Here is a 22,266-nt window from a genome sequence, read left to right on the forward strand (position 1 = left end):
AATAATTTTTAAAAAATAAAGTTTTTTTTGAAGTTGGTTAAAAATTTTAAAAATATTTCTAAATTTTATTTTGTTTTAATTTTATCTTAAAAGTTTTCGAATTGTATCAAATATACCCTGACAACTAATTTTTAAAAAATTTTTAAGACTAATTCAGCAACAATTTTATAAGAACAACCTTTAATACAAGCAAACCAGATATAATTGTCATATATTATTATTGGATTGGTCCTAAACTTTCTGAAAATTTAACAGAAGTATATTCTATATAAATCAAAAACTTTCGAAACAAAATTAAAACAAAATAAAATTTAAAAATATTTTTTGTTCGGTTCTTCGCGTGCCGGACAGATTGAAGATGTTCTCAAGGTGAGATGGTGAAGGTCGGCCTGGATCTGGTGCCTGGTGAGCGAGACGTGAGGGCAGACGACTTCCCGAACTGTTGTAGTGTGAAGGGGGATGCCACCTGTAATGACACTCCGACGCTCAAATCAGGAATGTTATAGATGGCAATGAGAGTAAAGTGAGATAGTGACGTACCTTGGAGGAGGGGTATGACTCTCCTCATTTATACCCTGTCAGTAGAGCGGACCCCACAGACTAGGTCTCTTTCCTGAAAGTTTTCTTTCCCAACTGTCAGGTAACTGGCTGTTGGAGAGCAGGTGTCCGGGTCGCGGTATGAACGTGCGACGCCCAGCAAACTGGCTGCTCGGGTCGGATTAGGCAGGATGCCAACGGGGCTGGGCCATAACATTTTAAAAACTTTTGACAAATTTTAAAGGCAAAAAATATATTTTATCCATTTTTAAATGATAAATTTTGTAATTTTTCATACCCTGCACAGAGCATATTTTGCATGGGTCATAACTACAAGTAGTCACAACCTGAAGATTCAATACGTAAATATTAGTGAAAGTCTTCCCCACATGGCATGTTTTTAATAATGCACATGGAGGCACATGGATAACAGAGTACAACATAATTTTAATAAAGTTCCTCATTATTAGAAAAAAAGTGAACCGTATCATTATATTATTATAGTACAAAGGAAAAAGCGTCACAGGAACTCGAAGATCTCGGGTGCAATCTAATTAATCTCGCAAGTACGTGCCAGCTGAAAATGCAACAAATCTGGAACTAAGATTCACTACAACGAATCTAAGACTTATATAGCTAATTTCACGAACAGAAGCACAACTGTAATTCTAGCTTATTCAGTTATTATTCCGTCTTGTCTTCTTCTAAATCACCATTTGAAATTCCATTGTTCCCTTGCACTGATCTATCATCTGGCAAGCTTCGAACTTCTTTTGAAATTGGCGACGGTTTTATGAGCGTCAAAGTAGTCTCGTCCCTGTCAAACTCTTCACTCCCATCGTCACGGTAAGCATAACTGTCAATAACAGCAACAGTTAGAAACAAATGATGTATGCGCCAAAATCCTTAAGGAAAACAAATGATTTTTTTACCGTGTTGAATTTTGGGATGGTGCCCATAGAACACAGATAACACACAGGAGAGAAAATGATAGAACTTGCCAAAAGGCTGGGATAACCCACGCATTTTGCCATTTCTCATTGTATATATCCTTTGATTTGAAATAGAGCTGAAAGAAAATGTTGAAAGATTAGTAACTAGAAATAACCGAATCTGATCAATGCATTAGAGAAAAAGAAAGAAAAAAAAAAAGAAACAAGCTAGCATATAGGTTCAGCATTTTCCTGTTCCAGGCCAAAGTTACACCTGATTTCGATTTTTCTACAACCTCTGAATCCACTGATTTCATAACCAGGCATGTAAACCTAGGTAACAGTAAAAGCAATTGAACTCAAGTTTCTTTGTCTGTGAATTACCTCGTAGCATATCCATCCCACGGATACAATCACAGCGACTGCCAAGGCGTTAGTGAACTTCCTGTAAATGTCCAGTTTTACCAACATCCTCCTGGCCTATGAAATTGCATAATTAGAGACGAGTCAATTCTAGATAATTACACGAAAAGTATGACAATTTATTGTTATTCGTCACATCACGTTGTGCAGGTTCACACAAGAAAATCGAGATAATCATCCTACTTAAAAAAGCTAGAAAGCAGAATTGGATTCATAGAGTAACAAAATCCGGGCAACATATCCAAAGCCAGGAAAGAAAATTCGCTTTACTTACTTTTACCATCAAAAGCATCAACACAAATTGACCATCTCCTACATAGTTAATACTTTACTGAAGAAATGTTATTATAAACTGGGAATCAACAAACAAGAAAAGAATAAATAAAATAAAATAACACAAACTATTGGCCTACCATGAGAGCACTGTGTAGTACAAAACTGAATCCAAATATTGTCATGTTCTACATATTTCTATAACACTAAGTAAAGAGATAACGATACCCCTCTTGTCTGTTGCTTCCAAAAGTGATTTAACAAAAACCAACAGAATATGAATAACAACTACAGCATGGCAATAGATAACTTTTCAGCTTTGTGCAGTCACATCCCATTTACAGGAAAACAGTGTATGAGACAGAACACAGAAAAAAAGGATCACGAGGTTTAATGAAATGACTAGTGAGGAAATATGCCATTGCAGTAGCAGATATATACCTGAAGCTTGTTTAAAGTTGCAGAGAGTGAAGTGAAAATCCAAAGAATGAAGAACACATCCAATACTGCAGAAGGAAGAACCAAAAACAGTCTTGCCTTTCCAGAAAGATCACTTACTGCTCCAACATTCTCTACCAATTCGAGAACTTCAGATGCGAGAAAGAAGGTTCCACCAAGCATAACTACCTTTGATGTGAGCCCACCAAGGGTTGGTCTCACAACACCATAGCCCATCGAAACCATCAAAATTACCATTCGTGCCACTGTGCGTTTAACAGTCCCAAAGGTGACTGCCCAGATGGTTGTCCCCATTGGTCTGACTCCAGTCTCATTGAATTCCGCATAGTCGAAGTACCACAGAGCCATCTCAAACATCCCCAACGTTATAACGACAGTAATACAATTCTGCAGCGGGAATACATCCTTCCAAGACCTAGCATACTGAGAGAACCAAAAGATCCCAAGGAAAACAAATGCAAAAGACATGAACTGGTAGAAAATCTTCATCGGTGCCATTCTTCCAGGCAAATAACCAGATGGATTTTTCCATACAGTTTTCCCTTCCACAACAATTTCTTTGAGCCTTGGATCACAATGGATGAAATATAAGTTATACATCCCAGTTTTTGTGATTTCTATAGATTTTAATGGCAGCGCCGCAACATCTTCATCCATTTCAAAAGAGACACCAAATACTTTAGGCCAATCTGAATTCTCCGCAGAAGGACGGTGAATAACCTGTCCTTCAGTACATACACCAAGTTTTGCTAGATCACTGGTGCAACAGACAGCCCTTTGACCCCCATACGCTGAGCCGCCAATTGTTTCCCTATCTTCAACCTCAAAAACAACAGCTTGAATCGGCAATGAGCTAAAGTTAGTGAAGTCTTTGTTTCTGCGGAATGTTATCCTTTCAAACCTGTTTTTCAAATTATAGCAGCCAATCAACAAACTAATATCAAATCAAGCATCAGTATATTGAGCAGAATAGCACAAATCCGATAAAAAAAAAAAAAAAAAAACAAATAACATGAAAAATCCTAGTGCTGGATGTCTGCCATATATCATGTTTTGGGAGTGTCAGTTACATGAAAATTTAAGCGTTTATATATTGATCCCTATGGAACCTATGATGCACAGAAATGCCTATTTCCCTTCTGTCCCCATTTCAGGGACGTACAGGAAACTATACTCGTACCAAACATTCAGAAAGTTCCAGTTTCCTTTCTTTCTTTTGATTAATGATTGGTTAGGCTAGCATGTCCACTAATAATACCAAACATGTTATATTTCAAATTTTTAAACTACTCCTTTGATCATAAATAATCTGAAACTACTTTTCTTTTATTCTTCTCCTTCAAACTGTACTTAGCTTATATATGTATACTTGCACCAAGATGTCAAGCTGTTTAGTCAACCATGTCAAATCATCTAACCATTCTCAAATGTCACCTTCACCTGAAAGTGAGTAGTCATCTTTTAAAAAATTGTAGTCTAGTCGTAGTCGGACCGTTTCGGGAACTTGTACCCATCTTGGTGCAACATAGCATGGAACCACCCGCATCCAGGTCCTAGTACCAAAATCCCAACTAACCCAGCACATTAACATATTAAGTCGTTTGTGGACTTATTATGCTAAAGGTATTCCTATTCTATTTCATTTTTAAAGGAAAAAAAATTGATTTTGTCAACAGTGAACACACAAATATAAACTTGGATTAACATATCTGCTTAATGCCGCTCGCCAATTCACACAAGATTACACCACACAGCTCCCAAACTTGAAAGTTACTTATTATTTATGCAAAACAAGTGTGAATCAAGAGCGAATTCCTAAAATAGAAAGTGAAGCATAAAGAAGCAGCTGAAAAGTAAGAGATCATGCAAAATTTTAAATATCATATGATTTGAAGGTAAAAGGTGAAGGAAGGAAGGAACGAAATGAAATGACCTAATGTAAGAGTCGCCATTTGCAGCGGAAGAAGTGTCATTGTGGTTAGGGGCAGAAGAGTAAATTCCTTCACTGCCTCCGTGTACAACAAAGGCGTTGCCTTTGTCGGCGAACTTGTCACCGCTGTAAGTGTGAACCGATGCGTCGGTGGCCACAGAAAGCAGTAGAAGAAGAAACGCGAGAGCTGAGACCCGATGCATTGAACCGATCGAGAGAGCGCTCCGGATCTGTTCCGATGAAGAGTGAAGAGTGTGTCTTTAATTAATTTGTTTTTGGACAGAACATCCAAGAGTAAGAGAGAGAAGAAAAGTCTATGAATTTGTTGAGAATTCGAGTGTGAGCTAATCCATCTTTAATTAAACTAATATTTTGACTAGAAATATCTTAAATTAGTTTCACAAAATTTTTAATCAGTCAAATTTAACAAATTATAATTATTTAATAATCTCTAACATTTTATTTTGTAAAAATTAATTTGTCCGTGAAATAATTTTTTTTAATAGGCCTAATAATTAGATTTGTTTAAAACTAAAATGTTTTACAAAAAATTTTAGCTTCATTTAGAATATTACTCTATTTTGATAACACAAAAGAGATAATTCCAAAAAAAAAAAAATTGGCTATATTCTAAAAATAAGATTTTGATACTATATATATATATATATATATATATATATATATATATATATATATATAAGTTATTGTTAAAATTTGATGATTTTATGGTAAATAAATATTCATAGTAAGTATTTCATGCAAATGGCAAAAACATTTAAACAAAAACTGATATTGGGGTTTGAAAATTGGATTTGCGGGCCAAAATAATTTAGTCTTGTAATTTAAAAACTGTCATAAAATAGCTAAAATTGTGTGAGAAAAGAGTGTTGGCTGATTAAGAAAGCTGATCAAGCTTTGGACCTTGTTAGCAACAGAATATATTAATTCTGATTTTAAGAAAGCTCATGTTATTTTTTCTCAAAATTGTTTTTGAGGTATTTAAACACCTTGAATAATAAAACATTAAAAAAAAGGATAAAATTTAGAAGAGAATACATAATATTATATATTAGTTTATCCAAGATTTACTTATATCTAATCCTCAATGATACTTAAAATTTTTACTATAAAATAATATTTATAAGATATTATTTTTTTAAATATTTTTAAATTAAATTTTAATTCATATTACATTTTAAATATTTTTTATATTAGTCTTCTTGAATTAAATACTAATTCCAAAGGTTTTTAATAGTCTAGAGAATAGAGTTTGAATTTATGACTTACTCTTTAGTTTGGTTAAATCTTAACTCTAAAAATAAATTCTTCTTAGTTTGCAATATAAATTATGCAGGAGATAATTTTATCTCATAACGAATCAAACAAAAACAGAACAAAGAAAAAGGAAGTATATAATCATGTATCCTGCTCCAACCACTTTATACAATGTGGTCTACATCTAGTCTCTACCATAACTATGGTAGAATTTTTACTATCTTTATCAAATATATAACAATCGTCAATTTCTTAGGATTTTTTCTAATCTTATCCGAAACAAACCAAGGACGAGTGGTGGCAAATGAAAGGTGGAAAATAAAGAAGCTTCCTAAAACAGTTAGGAAAAGAGGCAAAGTGGGAAGAAGATGGAAGTATGGAAGTGCGGAGGAGATATAGAGAGAGATGGCAAAAGTTATTAGAATAGCAACAAAAAAAAGTTTTGATGAATCTAGAGGGATAGGACCAAGAGACAAAGAGTCCTAATGGTGGAATGCGAGTGTATAAGAAAAGATAAAGACAAAAAGGAAGTATTTTAAAGAGTGGTCCTTGTGTCGCAATGCAGATAATTGGAAAAAATATAAAGCGGCTAAGAAAGAGATAAAAGTGACTGTAAGTGAAGAAAGAACAAGAGCATATGAGAGTCTCTACTAGTCTTCAGGCATGAAGAAAGGAGAAAAGATATATATAGAAACGTAAAGAGCCGTGAAAGAAGAATGAAATACTTAGATCAAGTTAAGTGCATAAAGGATAAAAACGAAGAGGTTTTAGCTCAAGATGAGAAGATCAATGAAAGGTGAAAGAGCTACTTTTACGAATTATTTAATGAAGGACAGAAGACTCTTCCAAGCCCTGGTCAGTTATGCACCAGGGGAGAATATTAAAACTTCGACTACTATCAAAGAATTAGAGATTTTGAGGTAAAAGAGACTCTAAAGCGGATGAAAAATGGTAGGGTAGTAGGACTCGATAATATTTCGATTGAAGTTTGGAAGGGCCTTAGGCAGAAAGGTAACGTTTGATTAACCAAGCTTTTTAATGAGATTTTAAGGTAAAAAAAGATGTTAGATGAGTGGAAAAAGAGCACCTTGGTACCTATCTACAAGAATAAAGGGATATATAGAGTTGCAAAAACTATACAGGGATCAAGCTCATGAGTCATACCATGAAGTTATGGAAAATAGTGATAGAACGGAAGTTGAGATAATAGACACAAGTAACAAAGAACCAATTTATTTTTATGTCAGGCAAATCCACCACTGAAACTATATACCTGTTAAGAATGATGATAGAGAGGTATCATAGTAATAAGTAATAACAGGGATCTACATATGGTGTTTATTGATTAGGAAAAAGCATACGATAGAGTGTTAAGGGAAGGTCTTATGAAAGATTTTGGAAAGGAAGAGAGTAAGGATCGTATATATTCGTACAATTAAAGATATGTATGATGGGTTGCAACTAGTGTGAAGACTCAAGGTGATGTGATAGAGAAATTTTCTATTGGTATAGGATTACACCAGAGATTATCTTTAAGTCTATACATTTTCACATTAGTCTTGGAAGTACTCACAAAGCATATCTAAGAGCATGTGCCATGGTGCATATTTTTTGCCAATAATATCGTCTTTATAGGAGAGTCAAGAGAAGACCTAAATAAGAAGTTGGATTTATGGAAATAAGTTCTATAAGTGTATGGTCTGCACATAAGGCATAGAAAGACAGTATATATGGAATGTAAGTTCGGTTGTCGAAGGAAAAACCTTAATACAAAGGTAAGGGTTGGAGAAAACATCATACAAAAAGTTAAAAGTTTTAAGTATCTTGAGTTCATCATACAGGATAATGAAAAGATTGAATATGATGTAAATCATAGGATCCAAGAAGGTTGGTCAAAATGGCGGAGTGCGTCTAGTTTTATATGTGACAAAAAAGTGCTTTTAAAATTTAAAGATAAATTCTATCACAATGCTATCAGACTGCCTATGCTTTATGGTACAGAGTATTGGGCAGCCAAAGAGGAGCATGAACATAAAGTTAAGTATGACAGAGATGAAGATGTTGAGATAGATGAGTGATCATATGCGAATGGATAGAATAAGGAACGAATATATAACAAAGAGAGCTAGAATAGCACCTATTGTAAAAAAGATGGTAGAATCGTATTTCAGGTGATTTGGACATGTGAGAAGAAGACCGACAGAGCACCCAGTCAGGAGAGTGGATGAGATGGAAGATGGACAATGTGTGAAAGGCAGAGGAATACCTAAGAAATCATCTATGAGGTGGTCAAACGAGATCTACATATAAATAGTCTCTCTGTAAACATGATACATGATAAAACTCAATGGTGTCATTTGATTTATGTAGCCGACCCTATCTAGTGAGACAATGCTTTATTGTTGTTGTTATCCAGGACAAACCAAACTTCTAATCAAACTTGATTTAGCTAGGTTCACTCTCTATTCTTTTAACACTAAGTACTCTCCTAACTTAGCAAAAAAAATTCTCAGGTTTACGAAACAAAACAGAAAATTATTACAAAAGAGATTGATATAAATTTTTATTTTTTTTTTCAAGCTAACTCTCTTTAATTTTTTTTCTCAATGACTTTTTTCTAAATCATCACATTTATGTCTTTTTTTCATTGAATGAAATAAAGAAAGATACACTAAAGAACCAGAATATTCAATAAAAACTCATGAAGGAAAAGAAATAAAACAGCTTGAACACTGTAAGCATAACCTAATTTTAGAACTCTCAAATGTTGCTTTCCATCTTGGCGGAATGCTCCTTTTAGTGTAGGTGCATTGTTTTCAAAACTTCACACTTGAGTGGTAAAGGTGCTGAGTTGATTCATATTTGTGAGTTCTCTCTTCTTACTTTAATCTTTGACTGATTACTTCCTTTTGTATGGGGTAATGCTTCCAAAGCTTTATTTTTGGCCATCAATTAGTCATCAATATTTAAAAGTATGAGATAAAGTATGTTGTTGGATTACTAGACTAAAGAAATTGAATTGATGACTAAGTAATGATCAAAAATAAAAAATTTTGATAATTTCTAACATTTTTTTAATGATGCTTATAAAAAATAATATTAAAATCTAATTTTTAAAATATTTTTTAAAACTATATATTTAACGTTAAATATTTTTTTATCATATTTTAAGAATATTTTTATGATTAGTGAAAGTGAAAGGAATGTTTGTCATGATTATGATCATTCTAGTGATTTACTATTCCAAAGATATTACTCTTAAGTGAATAAAATTATTTTTTTAACTCATATCTTGGAACCACCATTTATTCATATTTGCAAGTGATTGATTTGGATGTATAATTAGAGATTTTAATGACTATTGGGTGATGGATTGTTTGAGTAGTATTTTTTTTGTTTATTTTTATATGTGAGTTATTCGTTATTTGGAGAAGACTTATTCTGACTTGAGAGTACGATATCAAATAAATTATCTGTGAAACTGACTATTTGAATATCTTAAATCTTCTATATTATAGTGCTTATGGTGACATATTTGATATTTCTGATCTAGTTGCTAAGATTAAAGAGCTCTTGGTCAGACCATGAGTCGTCCATTTTAAATGAGTTAGTCGTGAAGTGAACAAAGCTGCAGATTGATTAGCGCGTTATGGAGCTTTGTTTAATCAGAGTCATGCCATTTGAAATTTTTTAGTAAAGACCTTGGGCAAATTATTTACTCTGACTCAATTTAGTTAGTTTGTTTTATTTTTTTATTTTGTTTAGACACCAAACAAAAAAAATTCATTCTCTCCTTCCAAGACCATAAAAAAAGGCCAAAACAAAATAAATTTGTAACAAATAAAAATTCTATCTACGCCCTTTGTAAATCAACAAATAAAGAAAAAACATATAAAGTATATTTTTTTCTCTAAAGTTTGGCAAAAATTTTAAAAATATCTTTAAATTTTATTTTGTTTTAATTTTGTCCCAAAAGATTTCGATTTGCATCAAATATACCATTGACAGATAAATTTTCGAAAAAAATTAAGACTAATTCAATAATAATGCATGAAAATTATGCTTGATTTGCTTACTTTAAAGATTGTCCTTTTGAAATTATTGTCGAATTGGTTCTACGTTTTTTGAAAAATTAGCCTCCATGGGTATATTTGACGAAAATCGAAAAACAAAATAAAATTTAGAAATATTCTTAAAATTTTTGTCAAACTTCAAAGATAAAAATTATATACTTTACCCAAAAAAATATGTATTATTATTGGTACAAAAGTTGACAGGTCAGGTAATTAGACTATGGTAAAGCAAAAAGCATCGATCGATCCATGAAAAAGTCGAAGTATGGTGCAGATCGCATTGATATGGCACAAAGGTTAATTTATATTGAAAGTTTCGACTTACCATGAAAACTCGACCATAAGGAATTGGAATGTCAATTATAAGATGAGTTGAGTCGGAAGTCTCTAAAGTCGAAATGCACTAATTGCACGTGACTTTATGTAGAAGTGTTATACAGAACATGAGATTTGGAGACCAAGGTAAGAGAAGACGTGAGATGTCAAATTTGGAAGTCAAGATTTTTTGTGGTCAAGACAAGATCTAGCTCACGAAGATCTTGAGAAAAAGGTGGAAGTTAGATCGTATCAAGAGAGGAGCATTCTGCAGTTCACTTCTTGTGGTCTATAAATAAGAAGAGTCTAGAAGAGTTTAAGGACTTCAATAAAAACACTTCACAATTACGCTAAATTCTACAAATATCTAAGTCACACTAACATCAAAGAAAATCATGAAGTACCATTGCAAATGAGTGTCTGATGTCAATTTTTTTAATTAATTTTTTGTTCTTTTTTATTTATTTCTTTTATTTTTTTTCTTTTATTTTCAATTTATTTTATTGTTTTGATTTTCTTCTCAAGTATTTTTATCTCGAGTACTTTTATTTCCTTTTCATTTTAAACTCCATAAGTTATTTATTGTTTCATTTACAATTTTTGTTTATCTATCTATTTTTCATTTTGTTATTTTCTTTACAATTATTTATTTTTTAACGCATCTCATACATTTTATAATATAAAAACTAAATAATTTTCGAGTTGTGTTTATTCTTCTTTAAAAAAGTTGTATCTGCTTTTTAAACTAACATTTTAATACAAATTTGATTTGACATTCTAACGAAATTACCAAAAATCAAGTGAAACAATTACATGTAACAAAGAACACCAAATCTCACAAATTCGTGGCAACCTTAGAAAACTGTTGCGTTTCTCCCAATCTCAATAACAAATATCCATACCCAACTCAATCAGTTAACTTCGATATGCGAAGAAAAAATATGAATTATTATACCATAACAAAGACCTTTATTGTAAGGTAAAAAATCGGGTACCAAAATGAGTCTTATTTAAAAAATCAGTTGCAGCCTATGTTATTGAAATTAGACGAATGCCAGTGTAGGTGTTGTTCAATGCATACATACACATGCAATCTTTACCCAAAACGAATTGACTATTTCGAAGTGTAACTATTAAAACGTGTTCAGTAACTATGGCAATATAATATAATGATAAAAATGTTTGATAAGAAAAAAAAAATGTCCTATTTAATATTTAGTAATTTATTAATTTTAGTAATAAGTAATAAATATTAAATAAAATAAATTCTAATTATTTTTTATTTTTCTAGAATATCAGGTCTATCTCGTATATACAAACATCAAGCTAAGTATTGTTTCATTCTCAAATCGTTACAACTTACAAGGACAATGATTATTTCAAAGTTTAACTAGTAAAGATGTTCAATGACTATAATTTGGCGATATAATCAGGTCTATCTTATAAATACAACAGCAAGTATTGTTCATTTCCAAATCTTGTTACAAGGACATGAGCAGCCACAAAAAAAAAAAAGTGGAATAACAAATTGTGTGCCCAGTCTACAGAAGTGTAATTTAACCAGCAGCCATACCAGAAATCTATCATGATTTTCGGTAACATGAGTTGCTCCACATCAGGGAACAAAACCATGAAAAAAAATAACGGAATGTACCGTTACCAAAAATAGAGATCGATACTACTATGTTTTGCACCCCTCAATTCTTCTTGTAGATCCCAGATCTTTTTTTTTGAAAAAAGGTGAGCTCCACTTTGTTATCAGGAATGCTTTTGTGATTTCTTTTTCTTACACTTTCTGTGTACTCATTACTTCATTAAAGTAGGATAAAGTTCACCACATTCACTCCTTATAACGATGAAATGAAAATGAGTATATGATGATTACAAAAAGAAAAAAAAAATCATTTATCACTAATCTTTTTACTTTTCCCCGATCAACCCCCTCCCTTTGGTTTCCTCTCATTCTTCCTTTCTCTCGTCAATGTCTTTATGTACTGTATCTTCGATTTCTTTAAATCTGCAACAAAAAAAAAGTGAATTCTAAGATAGATTTGATGAAATAGTAATATATTTTTTTAGCTTGTCACCATGTAAATAATTTAAAGCAGTTTAAAAAAATGTTGTCATTTTTTATGAAAGTTTAATTTTAGTTAAAAATTCAGGTGCAGTCTACTTTATATGAAGTTAATAGTTGAGAACTGTTAATTGATTTGAATTATTTGATTAAATTTTCATCTAATGACTTTCAATTATCAACTTCACTTAAAGTTGACTGTACTTGAATTTTCACCTTCTCTACAATGAGATATAGCACAAGAAAGTAACTCACCTGAGCATATAATAACGGAACAACTAAAAATAGAGCAAGATTTAAATCTCTAGAACAATATCTGCAAGAACAAAAAAGATCTCATGAGTCCATGCCGTTTATGTCTAGGATTCTATTTTTCTACAATGATGTTGATGACTAAAATGAACTTAGCTTACATTCAGAATCTGTCTTGACCCATTTACAACCATCATCTTTCCTCTCTTCTGCTTCTTCCACATTCCTCTTCTTTGTTGCCGACTTCTTGTCCTGTATGCACTTCTTCATCACCGGCGACCGGGAAGAATTTTGGGTGCATATTTTCTTGTGAAGAATCGTCCTTAAAAGCTGTATAACAATAACAACACACCACTATTTACAATTTAGAGTCTAGAATTTAAGACGAACAAAATAATTTTAAAAAAATTAACTGACGTTGGCTAAAAAAAAATTAGTTCCCTGACATTATTAAATATATAAATATAGAGGCAAATTGGAATCCAAATCAAAGGTTACCTTCTCCATTCTTGACTCTTGAAGAGTGTCCCTAAGGCTAGGTGTTGGAGCAAATCCACTTCTACAAACAAAGATTTTCTTGAGCAGGAAAGAAAGTGATTTCTTCCCAATTGCTTTCTTGCTGTTATCTGCACAAATGTCTTTGCATTTACCGAGTATGACACTAAGTGTTTTCTCAATGTCTTCCTCTTTATCACCGGAATCGCTGCAAAGTGCGTTACTTATTCTCCTGTCCACCTCCAAGCTAGAAGGACAGTTCAGAAATCTATCCAGAGGAAGCTCAGAAATCTCCTTCTCCACACTCGGCTTTCGCCGCAGGAGCTTAGTTAGCTCCTTTTGTAGTTTACCAATTTCTTCTGGTGTAAAGTCTGTTATTTCCTCTGAAGAGGATGGATCCTCTGAACATGTGTTTTGCTTTTCTTGGCTCTCTTTTATTTCGCTGTTGTTTCCGAAAGTTCCGATTGCTAGTAAACCATGAGGCCAATCACTGAACTCCTCTCGAGGCTCTTGTTTTGCATGATCTGTGCATTCCAAACAACAAATAACCAAGTCAGTTTTTAATTCTTGGATAGACCACCATTTTTGAACTGTATTTCTGTTTGAAAAAGTCTAAAAAGCCAGTATTTTTATTAAAATCTGACCAGCATTTAACCAATAAAAAAAATGAATAATTTCACACCATTAAATATAATCTCATACCATTAAAAATATTAATGATAGTTAATTGATAACTACAAATCACAAAATCCGCTGACCTTTAACCCTCGTCTTTCTGTTTTTCTATTTTCTTATGTGCACTACAAGATACACAGTGACATCCACAACTTTCAACTTCCAGGATGTCAATTAGATTATTAGGAACGAAAATTGATTATGATTCAATACTAGGATACAAATCTTAGAGAACTTTAATATAATTTAGCAGTCTCTTGTTTAGTTGGCAGCTATAACAATAACATAAAGTTAAAAATCTAAATTCAAGAAAGAGAGAGATACTAGTCAAAACATAAAATAATATATGTAAGCAGTTATGCCTTCTCTCTGTCACTAAATGTTTTCCATTTTTGTCGTCGTTCCTTAAAAGAGAAGTTAGAATGTTTTGGTAAATCACACAATTTAAACCACAAAAATCCTAAAAACAACTAGCAGTACAAATAATGTAATATTTAATTTATTTTTAATATATATTTTATATTTTAATATTTTATACCAATAATTAATTTAGTGGCAAATTTTTTGTGTATAGCTAACATGCTTGATTAAACTATAGCATCCTATTGGCGTAGCATTAGCCCAAACAAAAAAGAAAAGAGAAAAAAAAAAGAATATGGATGAAAACTTACATGTAGTAGTAGTTGTACATGAATTTTGTTTTGTGCTCCCTTGATTTCCACTAAATTTATTCTGCATCCAACTGAGGAACTGCAAAAATAATTCGTACAACTCTATCATATCATTTTTACAATAGAATGAATTGAAACTCCAAAAGGAACTAAAACACTAACACTAATACTAACCTTCATTGTTTATGAGAGGACCAAGGGAAGCAAGGGGGAACGAAGGATTGAATGAATGAATGAATGAAAGGGCTTAAAAAAGGTTCCGAACCTGAAAGTGATAGCTGGCTAGCAATAAATATATATAAGGTAAGGGACTAAGAAGAAAAGGTTGCAATCATGGTAACACTAGTGGGGGAGAGTGCCAAGTGTCAATAACATACGGGATGATAATAAAGTCATTTTTTTTATTTATAACAAAGTTTCCTTGAGACCAGATCTTAAAAGCCAATCAGGATGAGTCTTGAGATTAGAAAAGTAAGATGAGAGTTTGATGAATTTCATGGCCAAATTGAGCTACCTCTTGGACTCATTTCTTCTTTTTCTCTTTGGTTCAAGTCCCTAAGCAAGACTTAATTCACCTATTTTCTAAACCATTCTTTTCTTCACAATCATTCTTTGATTCTGGTAATTTGTTTCTTTACATCAATAAAATTTAGTGAAGTCTACATTCAAGGTTCCGGAATTTTGTTAAATAATTGTGCTACAACAAAAGAACTCTTTAAGTAAAGTTGGTTCAAGAGACAATAAATTTCTTTTGAACTAATTGCTATTACCCATATATCTCTTAAGAAAAAAAAAATATACTTAATTACCTGGCATAAAAGACATCCTCTTTCATATATGTATATTCTTGAACAACTTATTATATTTCAAATTGAGAATTTTTTAATGACAAATACTACAAGTTCAGTGCATTTGTTATATATTTATTAAAATAAAAAATGTTTAAAATTCTACTAATTAACATGTAGCTAAGCTCTTACTTATATTAACTACTTTGTGAGCCTTTTATCTCTTAGTTAATATGTTTTTCCATCGTTTTATGAGTTAGAACAATTACAAATTGTACTGGTGTTAGTAATATTAATTAAAGTGCTTATTATAATTCTTTATAGAAGATATACTTCAATTATCGGTCAAACCGCGTTGGATCACAATAATATATTGAAGATTATATATACCAAATTTTACCCAAACAGAATATCAATAAGTACGTAATTGAGGAGCTCTTGAATATGTATACTTTGAATAAATATATTATAAATTGACTTTTATGTATTTATATAAGTTATATAGTAAATGATTTTAAATTGTTATGAATTTTTTTAAGATGATTTATAAGAGATTTTAATTCATCTAACAATTTTAAAAAATCATATGGATAAAAAAAATTATTCAATGATGTATTCTGGATGAGGTTGGTTTTGGGTGTGAGGTTGGAGGCTTGTTTCTATGATTATATTTTGGGGTTAGGGTTTTGTTCGAGTTTTCAAATGATAAAGAAGGAAAATCTGGATATGATTTGAAAAAAAATTAAGGAGAAAAATAATGTGAAATTTTTTTATGATTACAATTTAAAAAACAACTTAACCGTTTAAGGAGAGTATGCATGGCGATATTTCATTTATTTAATTTGGGATGTACGTGTAAGCCTTTAAATTAACAATACCACTCACTAACAATATAATTAATTGTAAAGAAAAAATTATCATAATATTTAAGTTGATAAATAAAAATATATACATGAATAGTTATATTTTTTATATATGCAAGAGTTTCTTTATTTTCTTTGAGTTTTTTATAAATTATATATATTTTTTTCTTTATATTTATTCTATAACTAAATTCTTTTTTTAAATAAGTAAAATTAAACTCTAAATCCTTATGTTATAAAAATTTTTATTTTATTTTATGTTATTTTTTAAATAATAAAAATTATATTTTAGACTTTTAAATTATAAAAATATGACTAAACTGTATATATAAGTATCATTAAAGAAGGTGGAGTGAATGAATTGCTGCATTTCTAACTAAAGCTCTTTAAAGAACATCCATAATTAACTTATAAAAAAAAACCAGCAAAATAATAAGCATAAGGTTAGTTTAAGTGTTGCACGCTGTAACCTAAAGATTTTAAAAAATAAAAAAATGAATAAGCACTCAGTTACTTTAATATACCTCTAATCATACAGTAATTACACTATATATGGAATTCCTAATAGCGTACGTTCATTACTTACTAAAATTATACAAAGTTCCTGTTCCACAAGACTATAATATACTAATTTTCAAAACCATCTAGCTACAAATTCGCGAGAAGTCTAGTTTCTGTCGGTTACTTGCATATCACTAATAAAAATATAACGTATATATTAAAATTAATTATTATATATTTATATATAATATATGTAATTTAATTTATTTTTAAATAAAAAATATTAAAAAATTATTAAATTTTTTTAATTATTAATCTAATTTTTTTAATTTAATAATTTAACAATATATTTTAATTTATATTTTTAAATATTAATAATTAATTAATAATTAAAAATAATAAATTATAATAAATTTTTAAATATATATTATTTTATATTTTAATATATATTTTACACTAATTTTAACGTAGTCCTAATATAATTTTATTACGAATCAGGGTACTATAGCAAACCTTGGAAATTTGCGCCAAAGCCATATCTTATAGCATGTGTATAGGAACTTGGAAGTTCAATCTAGAAGAGAAATGTGTAAACTAACGAAGCTTTTTGATTTAGCTATTTGTACGTAGCTGGTATAGGGAAAGAAACAAAAGGAAAACGATCAAATTTTGGTTGATCAGATTGAAAAAGTTTGTGGCATCCCGGGTCGTATACATGGGCATTACTAAATTTATCGACAATTTTAGAGTGTGTGGATTTCTTTTTCTGTGATCCTTTTATTTTGAGCCACATATAAGTTTTGTGGTATGTAGAAATAAATAAATCTGGAAACTCTAGAAGACAAGTTAGCCTAGTAGCCTACAGAACTGATATGGGAATATATGATGAATATAATCGGAGCAAGAGAAACGTGTTGCATGGAAAAAAACAAAATACAAAGAGGAGGAGGAACCAATTTTTAGATTAAGCTCAAGATTGCGAGACTTAGCTTAAAAGTAAATAGTACGGGTGAATAGTATTATCCAGACACTATTACAAGAACAATAACTTTTGCAATAATCACTTAAATAGTTATTTAAAAATAAAAAATATTTGTTAAAAAAATATTCAAACTTATCTTATTTAGTATTTATTAATTAGAGTAAAGTATCGTTTTTATCTCCAACATTTGGGGTAAGTTCTATTTGTGTCCATAACATTTAAATCGTCCTATTTGTATCCCTAACGTTTATAAAAGTGATTCAATGTTATCCTACTATCAATTATACTAACAAATCAGATTATATTTTTCAATTATTCTCACTTGGATATATTCATTCTCAATTAGGTCTCACTTGGATGTGTTCGATTTTAATATTATATCCACTATTTGTGTTTAGATTCAATTATATCCCTAGAAAAATGAATTATGTAAATGTTGTAGAAATTAGTTTTAACTTTTGATGAGCTATTTTTTGGAGTAGATCATCGATTCTATCTCAAATATTTGTATTCTAACTTCAAGAAGAGATTTTTAAAACTCAAACTAAAGCGTTCATGATGTGTAATTAACGGCAGGATAATATTGAATCACTTTTACAAACGTTAGAAATACAAATAGGATGATTTAAACATTAGAAACACAAATAAAATTTACTCCAAACATTGAGGATAAAAACGATACTTTACTCTATTAATTATTATAATAATTATAATAATTAATAAATATCATATAAGACAAATTTTAATTTTTTTTATCTTCTTAATATTACTTAAAAATAATATATTTAATTAGATCACAGAATGAAACTTTGATCACGTTGTAATTGTTTACATTAAAATTATTAACCATACTAAATATACAATAAAATTAATTACTAAAGTTATTTGTTAATGTAAAATACGAATTAAAATACAAAAGACAAAATATATATTATAAATAAATTAAATTATACATATATTTTTATAAAAATATATAATAATTAATTTTAATATATAAATAATATTCTTTTAAAATTATAAGACATAAATTTTCTCTAAAGATACATATATATAGTATTTGTTATTTAAATGATTAAGGTGTAATTAAAATTGAGTTAAAAATAGTATAATATATATTCATTTCAATTGTACATATATTGAAGAAACTTACGTCCCATATATTATATATTTATACATTAAAATTAATTACTAAAATTAGTTATTATATATTTATACATAAATAAATATATTTATTACTTAACTATTTTTTATGTGTTATTTATATTTTAATATATATTTAATATTAGTAGCTTATATTATTTTAATAATATACATATAGCATGATTAATTTGACAAACAATACTAGAATATCATGTGCTACAAACAAGTACATATACTTATTTACAATACATAATACACTAAGTATATACAAAAAATAGTCACTGATCAATTATTCGTATAGAGAATATACTATATATAAAATATATATTAAAAATAAATTAAATAACATAGTTATTGGATTGGCGACTAACTTTTCATGTGCATGCATGTAATATTTTTGAACGTATTATGTTGGTGTAAGTTGTTAATGTCCAAAACAGCTGCGCACATTCATGAGATGGAAAACTAAACTAAAGAGTAGTTTACATTGTGAACGCGGAAGTATGGGCAATCAACAAGAAGTGAATGGGGTCCGGTCATTTGCTTAGTTAGAGTTATATAAGTACGTGTATGTGCGACACTTTCAACACACAATACAAACCACACCTCTCATGCCACTGTCTCATTCTTACCGGACCAGTGATGCATGCAATTTCACCTGCTCCAACTCTTGATGATTCCATATAATGTAACACTATCATTGCAAACTAGCTAGCTTAGCTAGTGCTTTATTAGAATCAAGCTTGGAACCAACGTACAAGAACAATAACTCCAAATTATATATGGCCTGGCCGGTGGCAAATGTAGAAGCTGCTATTATGTTCCTTGAAACAATAATCTCATTACATGCATATGACAACTTTTACATATTAGCTAGCTAGCTAAAATCCAAATTAGGTTACCCCATGTAGTAAAGATTCGAAACATAGATGAGTAATCAGTTTTAGTCTTTCCTCACTTTTATGAAAATTTTTTGAGTAAATAATACATAAGTACCTCAATAAAAAAAACACTATTAATTAAAATTAGAGAAAATACGGACGACTAACTTTTAGTTAATTAATATTATTAATCAACTTTAAAATTTAATTTATAATTTAAAATTTATGATTAAGATTTTACGATTTAAAATCTAGAATTTAAAATAAATAAAATAATTTTAAAAAAATTAATTGATATTAGCTTAAAAAAATTAGTTCTATAGTATTACGCTTAAAATTTTTTGTTTTTGGGTACACCAAACAAAATTTCACATAATACATGGGGAGCCCTACATGTAATATATATACTATGTATGTGTAACGAAAACCTCTCTTCCACGGTTCTAGTTGGTTTCTGTTCTTTTATCTTTGTCTTTTTAATATTTTCACTAGGACCAAAACAAAATAAGTGGGCAAATTACAACGAAGGAGAATCATATTGATTAAAAGTATACTCAAAATAATTAATTTGGGCTATTTAAGTGGTTAATTTACTGGTTTGTTTAAACAAGTGTCAGATGTTAGAATTCTGCCTCGTACATATAATAACCATTAGTTAGCGACAAACTATAGAATTTTCGCAATGGAATAATGTTTAACATAATTACGCATTGAAAGATATGTAGAAAAAAATGTACAGTCAAAATAAAAAAAACCCAAAAACACCTAAAATTTGTATTTCACACTTATAAAAAATAAGGATTTAAATTAATCTAGAAATTAGGGATGGCAACGGATCCTCATGGGAGCGGGGATGTGCCCTCCGCCCCTACCTCGCCTCCATTATCAGTTCCCGTCCTCGCCCCATCCCCGCGACGGGTAACAGGGACCCTGTATCTACCGGAGACTCGAGTATCCACAGATTTAAAAAAAGAAAAAAATTGAAAAAAATAGAAATTACAGAATTGAAGGTAAATCAGAAAGACAGTGAGACACATATATGAGATATAATCACAGAAATTGCAAAAAATTACAGATATAACAGAAATCAAATTAACAAATGCTCCAAGGTAAATCACAGAAATTATAGAAAATCACAAAAAATCACATGAATCACAAATCATACAGAAATTACAGAATTTTTAAGTTAAATGAAAACCTTAGAGGACGAAGAAGAACAATGCTCACTGAACCACAAAGAAGATGAACGACGAAGGCGGTGACGCTCACTAAACGGCGACGGCGTGACGTTCACTGAACGGCGACGGCGCGACGCTCTTGCTGCTCACAGAACGACGATGACGAGACGCTCCTACTACGACGAAGACGGCGACGGCACACGCTCCTGTAACCCTGCTGCAACATCTCTGACGCATAAAGACAGCAATAACAGTGACAGAGTTTTGGGAGAGTGCGACAGTGAAGGGGTTTGGGGAACAGTGGCCAACTGTGAGATTTGGAAGAAGAGAAGTTGACTTTTGGAGAGTAGAGAGATTAGGGTTTCATCCCTTTCATGTGACTGAAGAAAAAAAATGAATAGAGGAGGCAAGGGTTACTGGGTTTCAGAAACTAATATATATAAATAGAAAGGGCATTTTGGTCTTTTCCTATAACGGGGATTATACGGATCCCCACGAGGCGGGGACCTCTATCCCCGCCTCACCCTGCTTGTTATACGGGTCTCCGTCTCTGTCCCTCGTAGGGAGATTTTGCTCCCCAAATCCATTCTTCGATGGGTAATTCCCCACGGATACTTGTCCCGTCAGGAGAAATTGCCATGCCTACTAGGAACTACATGTCCTCCTCCATGTGTAACATACTTTTACATCCTCGAAGTGACCTTAAATACCCCAAGTAGACCTTCCTCTATACTCCATGGTAGACCATTTTTTAGGACTGCAAAGTTTAAGTTGGTTGCCTTCGACAGCTTAGGCAATGGCATATTGGAAGATTTGTTGGCTTCTAAGAAAGCTACACCGGGTTCGAATCATGGGTTAAACTCAAAAAATGGAATATAAAATTCATAGTAATATATGTAAGTGAGTGTGTGTTGTGTAAGACAAAAAAAAATTGGATGACTTTGAAAACAATTTCCTTGGAAGTGGATGATAAGTTTGTATATTTTGATGTTGCCAAGGCAATAAAAGATGCACTAAAGGACTATTAGCTCCTCCGGTGACATATTAGACGGCCTTATTGATAAAATTAGTTGGCATATGAAAGACGTGAGTCTCTATGAAATTTTTGAATGTTTGGGATTTTGAGGGAGTGGATTTTCATAAGTTTCATGAACCTATCTTTAATTGTTTTTCGAATATACTATGTAACACCCTAATATTCAAATCCTTATGCTCGAGTCATAAGTCAATGATAATAAGGTGGTACGACTCTCAAGGTGGATTTTTTTTATATAATTATAAGTGATACGTAGCCTACAACTTCGGGCGTCAAACCTTATCTCATCAACACAAACCTCGGTCAAACAAATGCATATATCAAAAAAATCAAATAAATAACAAACACCACCAAATCCGAGGACTAAAACAGAACTCAGAATCTCAACTGACTAGGATTAACGTCATCAAGATATCCTCGGTAAACAAGGAAAATCCTGAAACTAACTCCAACTAAGCAACCTCAAACGTCTATATAAACAGATAGGTAACCTCGGAGTAAAACAGGTCATAG

At 31.0% G+C, this 22,266-nt stretch overlaps 2 protein-coding genes across 2 annotated transcripts; both read right to left on the reverse strand.

Moving 5' to 3' along the window:
• Positions 1-982: 982 nt before the first annotated feature.
• Positions 983-4,915, reverse strand: LOC112710488 (uncharacterized). Its single transcript, XM_025762725.3, has 5 exons — positions 4,558-4,915; positions 2,607-3,525; positions 1,854-1,949; positions 1,470-1,606; positions 983-1,393 (listed from the first exon to the last, which is right to left on the reverse strand). The coding sequence occupies exons 1-5, from the start codon at positions 4,755-4,757 to the stop codon at positions 1,222-1,224; spliced, it is 1,524 nt and encodes a 507-aa protein (XP_025618510.1). The 5' UTR covers positions 4,758-4,915; the 3' UTR covers positions 983-1,221.
• Positions 4,916-11,633: 6,718 nt separating this feature from the next.
• Positions 11,634-14,693, reverse strand: LOC112712919 (protein NEGATIVE GRAVITROPIC RESPONSE OF ROOTS-like). The gene is made up of 6 exons (XM_025765777.3): positions 14,559-14,693; positions 14,385-14,463; positions 13,042-13,562; positions 12,705-12,873; positions 12,547-12,607; positions 11,634-12,234 (listed from the first exon to the last, which is right to left on the reverse strand). Exons 1-5 carry the CDS (start codon positions 14,562-14,564, stop codon positions 12,588-12,590), a joined length of 795 nt encoding a protein of 264 aa, XP_025621562.1. The 5' UTR covers positions 14,565-14,693; the 3' UTR covers positions 11,634-12,234; positions 12,547-12,587.
• Between the last annotated feature and the right edge of the window lie 7,573 nt (positions 14,694-22,266).

The sequence above is a fragment of the Arachis hypogaea genome, chromosome 9 (genome assembly GCF_003086295.3).
Source record: "Arachis hypogaea cultivar Tifrunner chromosome 9, arahy.Tifrunner.gnm2.J5K5, whole genome shotgun sequence".
Classification (NCBI taxonomy): Eukaryota; Viridiplantae; Streptophyta; class Magnoliopsida; order Fabales; family Fabaceae; genus Arachis; species Arachis hypogaea.

Coding starts and splice junctions, on each gene's coding strand:
- LOC112712919 (XM_025765777.3), bottom strand. Junction 12,874..13,041: donor AAGAGTCAAGAATGGAGAAG/GTAACCTTTGAT, acceptor ATTGTTATACAG/CTTTTAAGGACGATTCTTCA. Junction 12,608..12,704: donor GGTCAAGACAGATTCTGAAT/GTAAGCTAAGTT, acceptor TTGTTCTTGCAG/ATATTGTTCTAGAGATTTAA.
- LOC112710488 (XM_025762725.3), bottom strand. CDS start 4,757: ATGCATCGGGTCTCAGCTCTCGCGTTTCTTCTTCTACTGCTTTCTGTG. Junction 1,950..2,606: donor CAACTTTAAACAAGCTTCAG/GTATATATCTGC, acceptor GCAATTTCATAG/GCCAGGAGGATGTTGGTAAA. Junction 1,394..1,469: donor CCATCCCAAAATTCAACACG/GTAAAAAAATCA, acceptor TGTTATTGACAG/TTATGCTTACCGTGACGATG.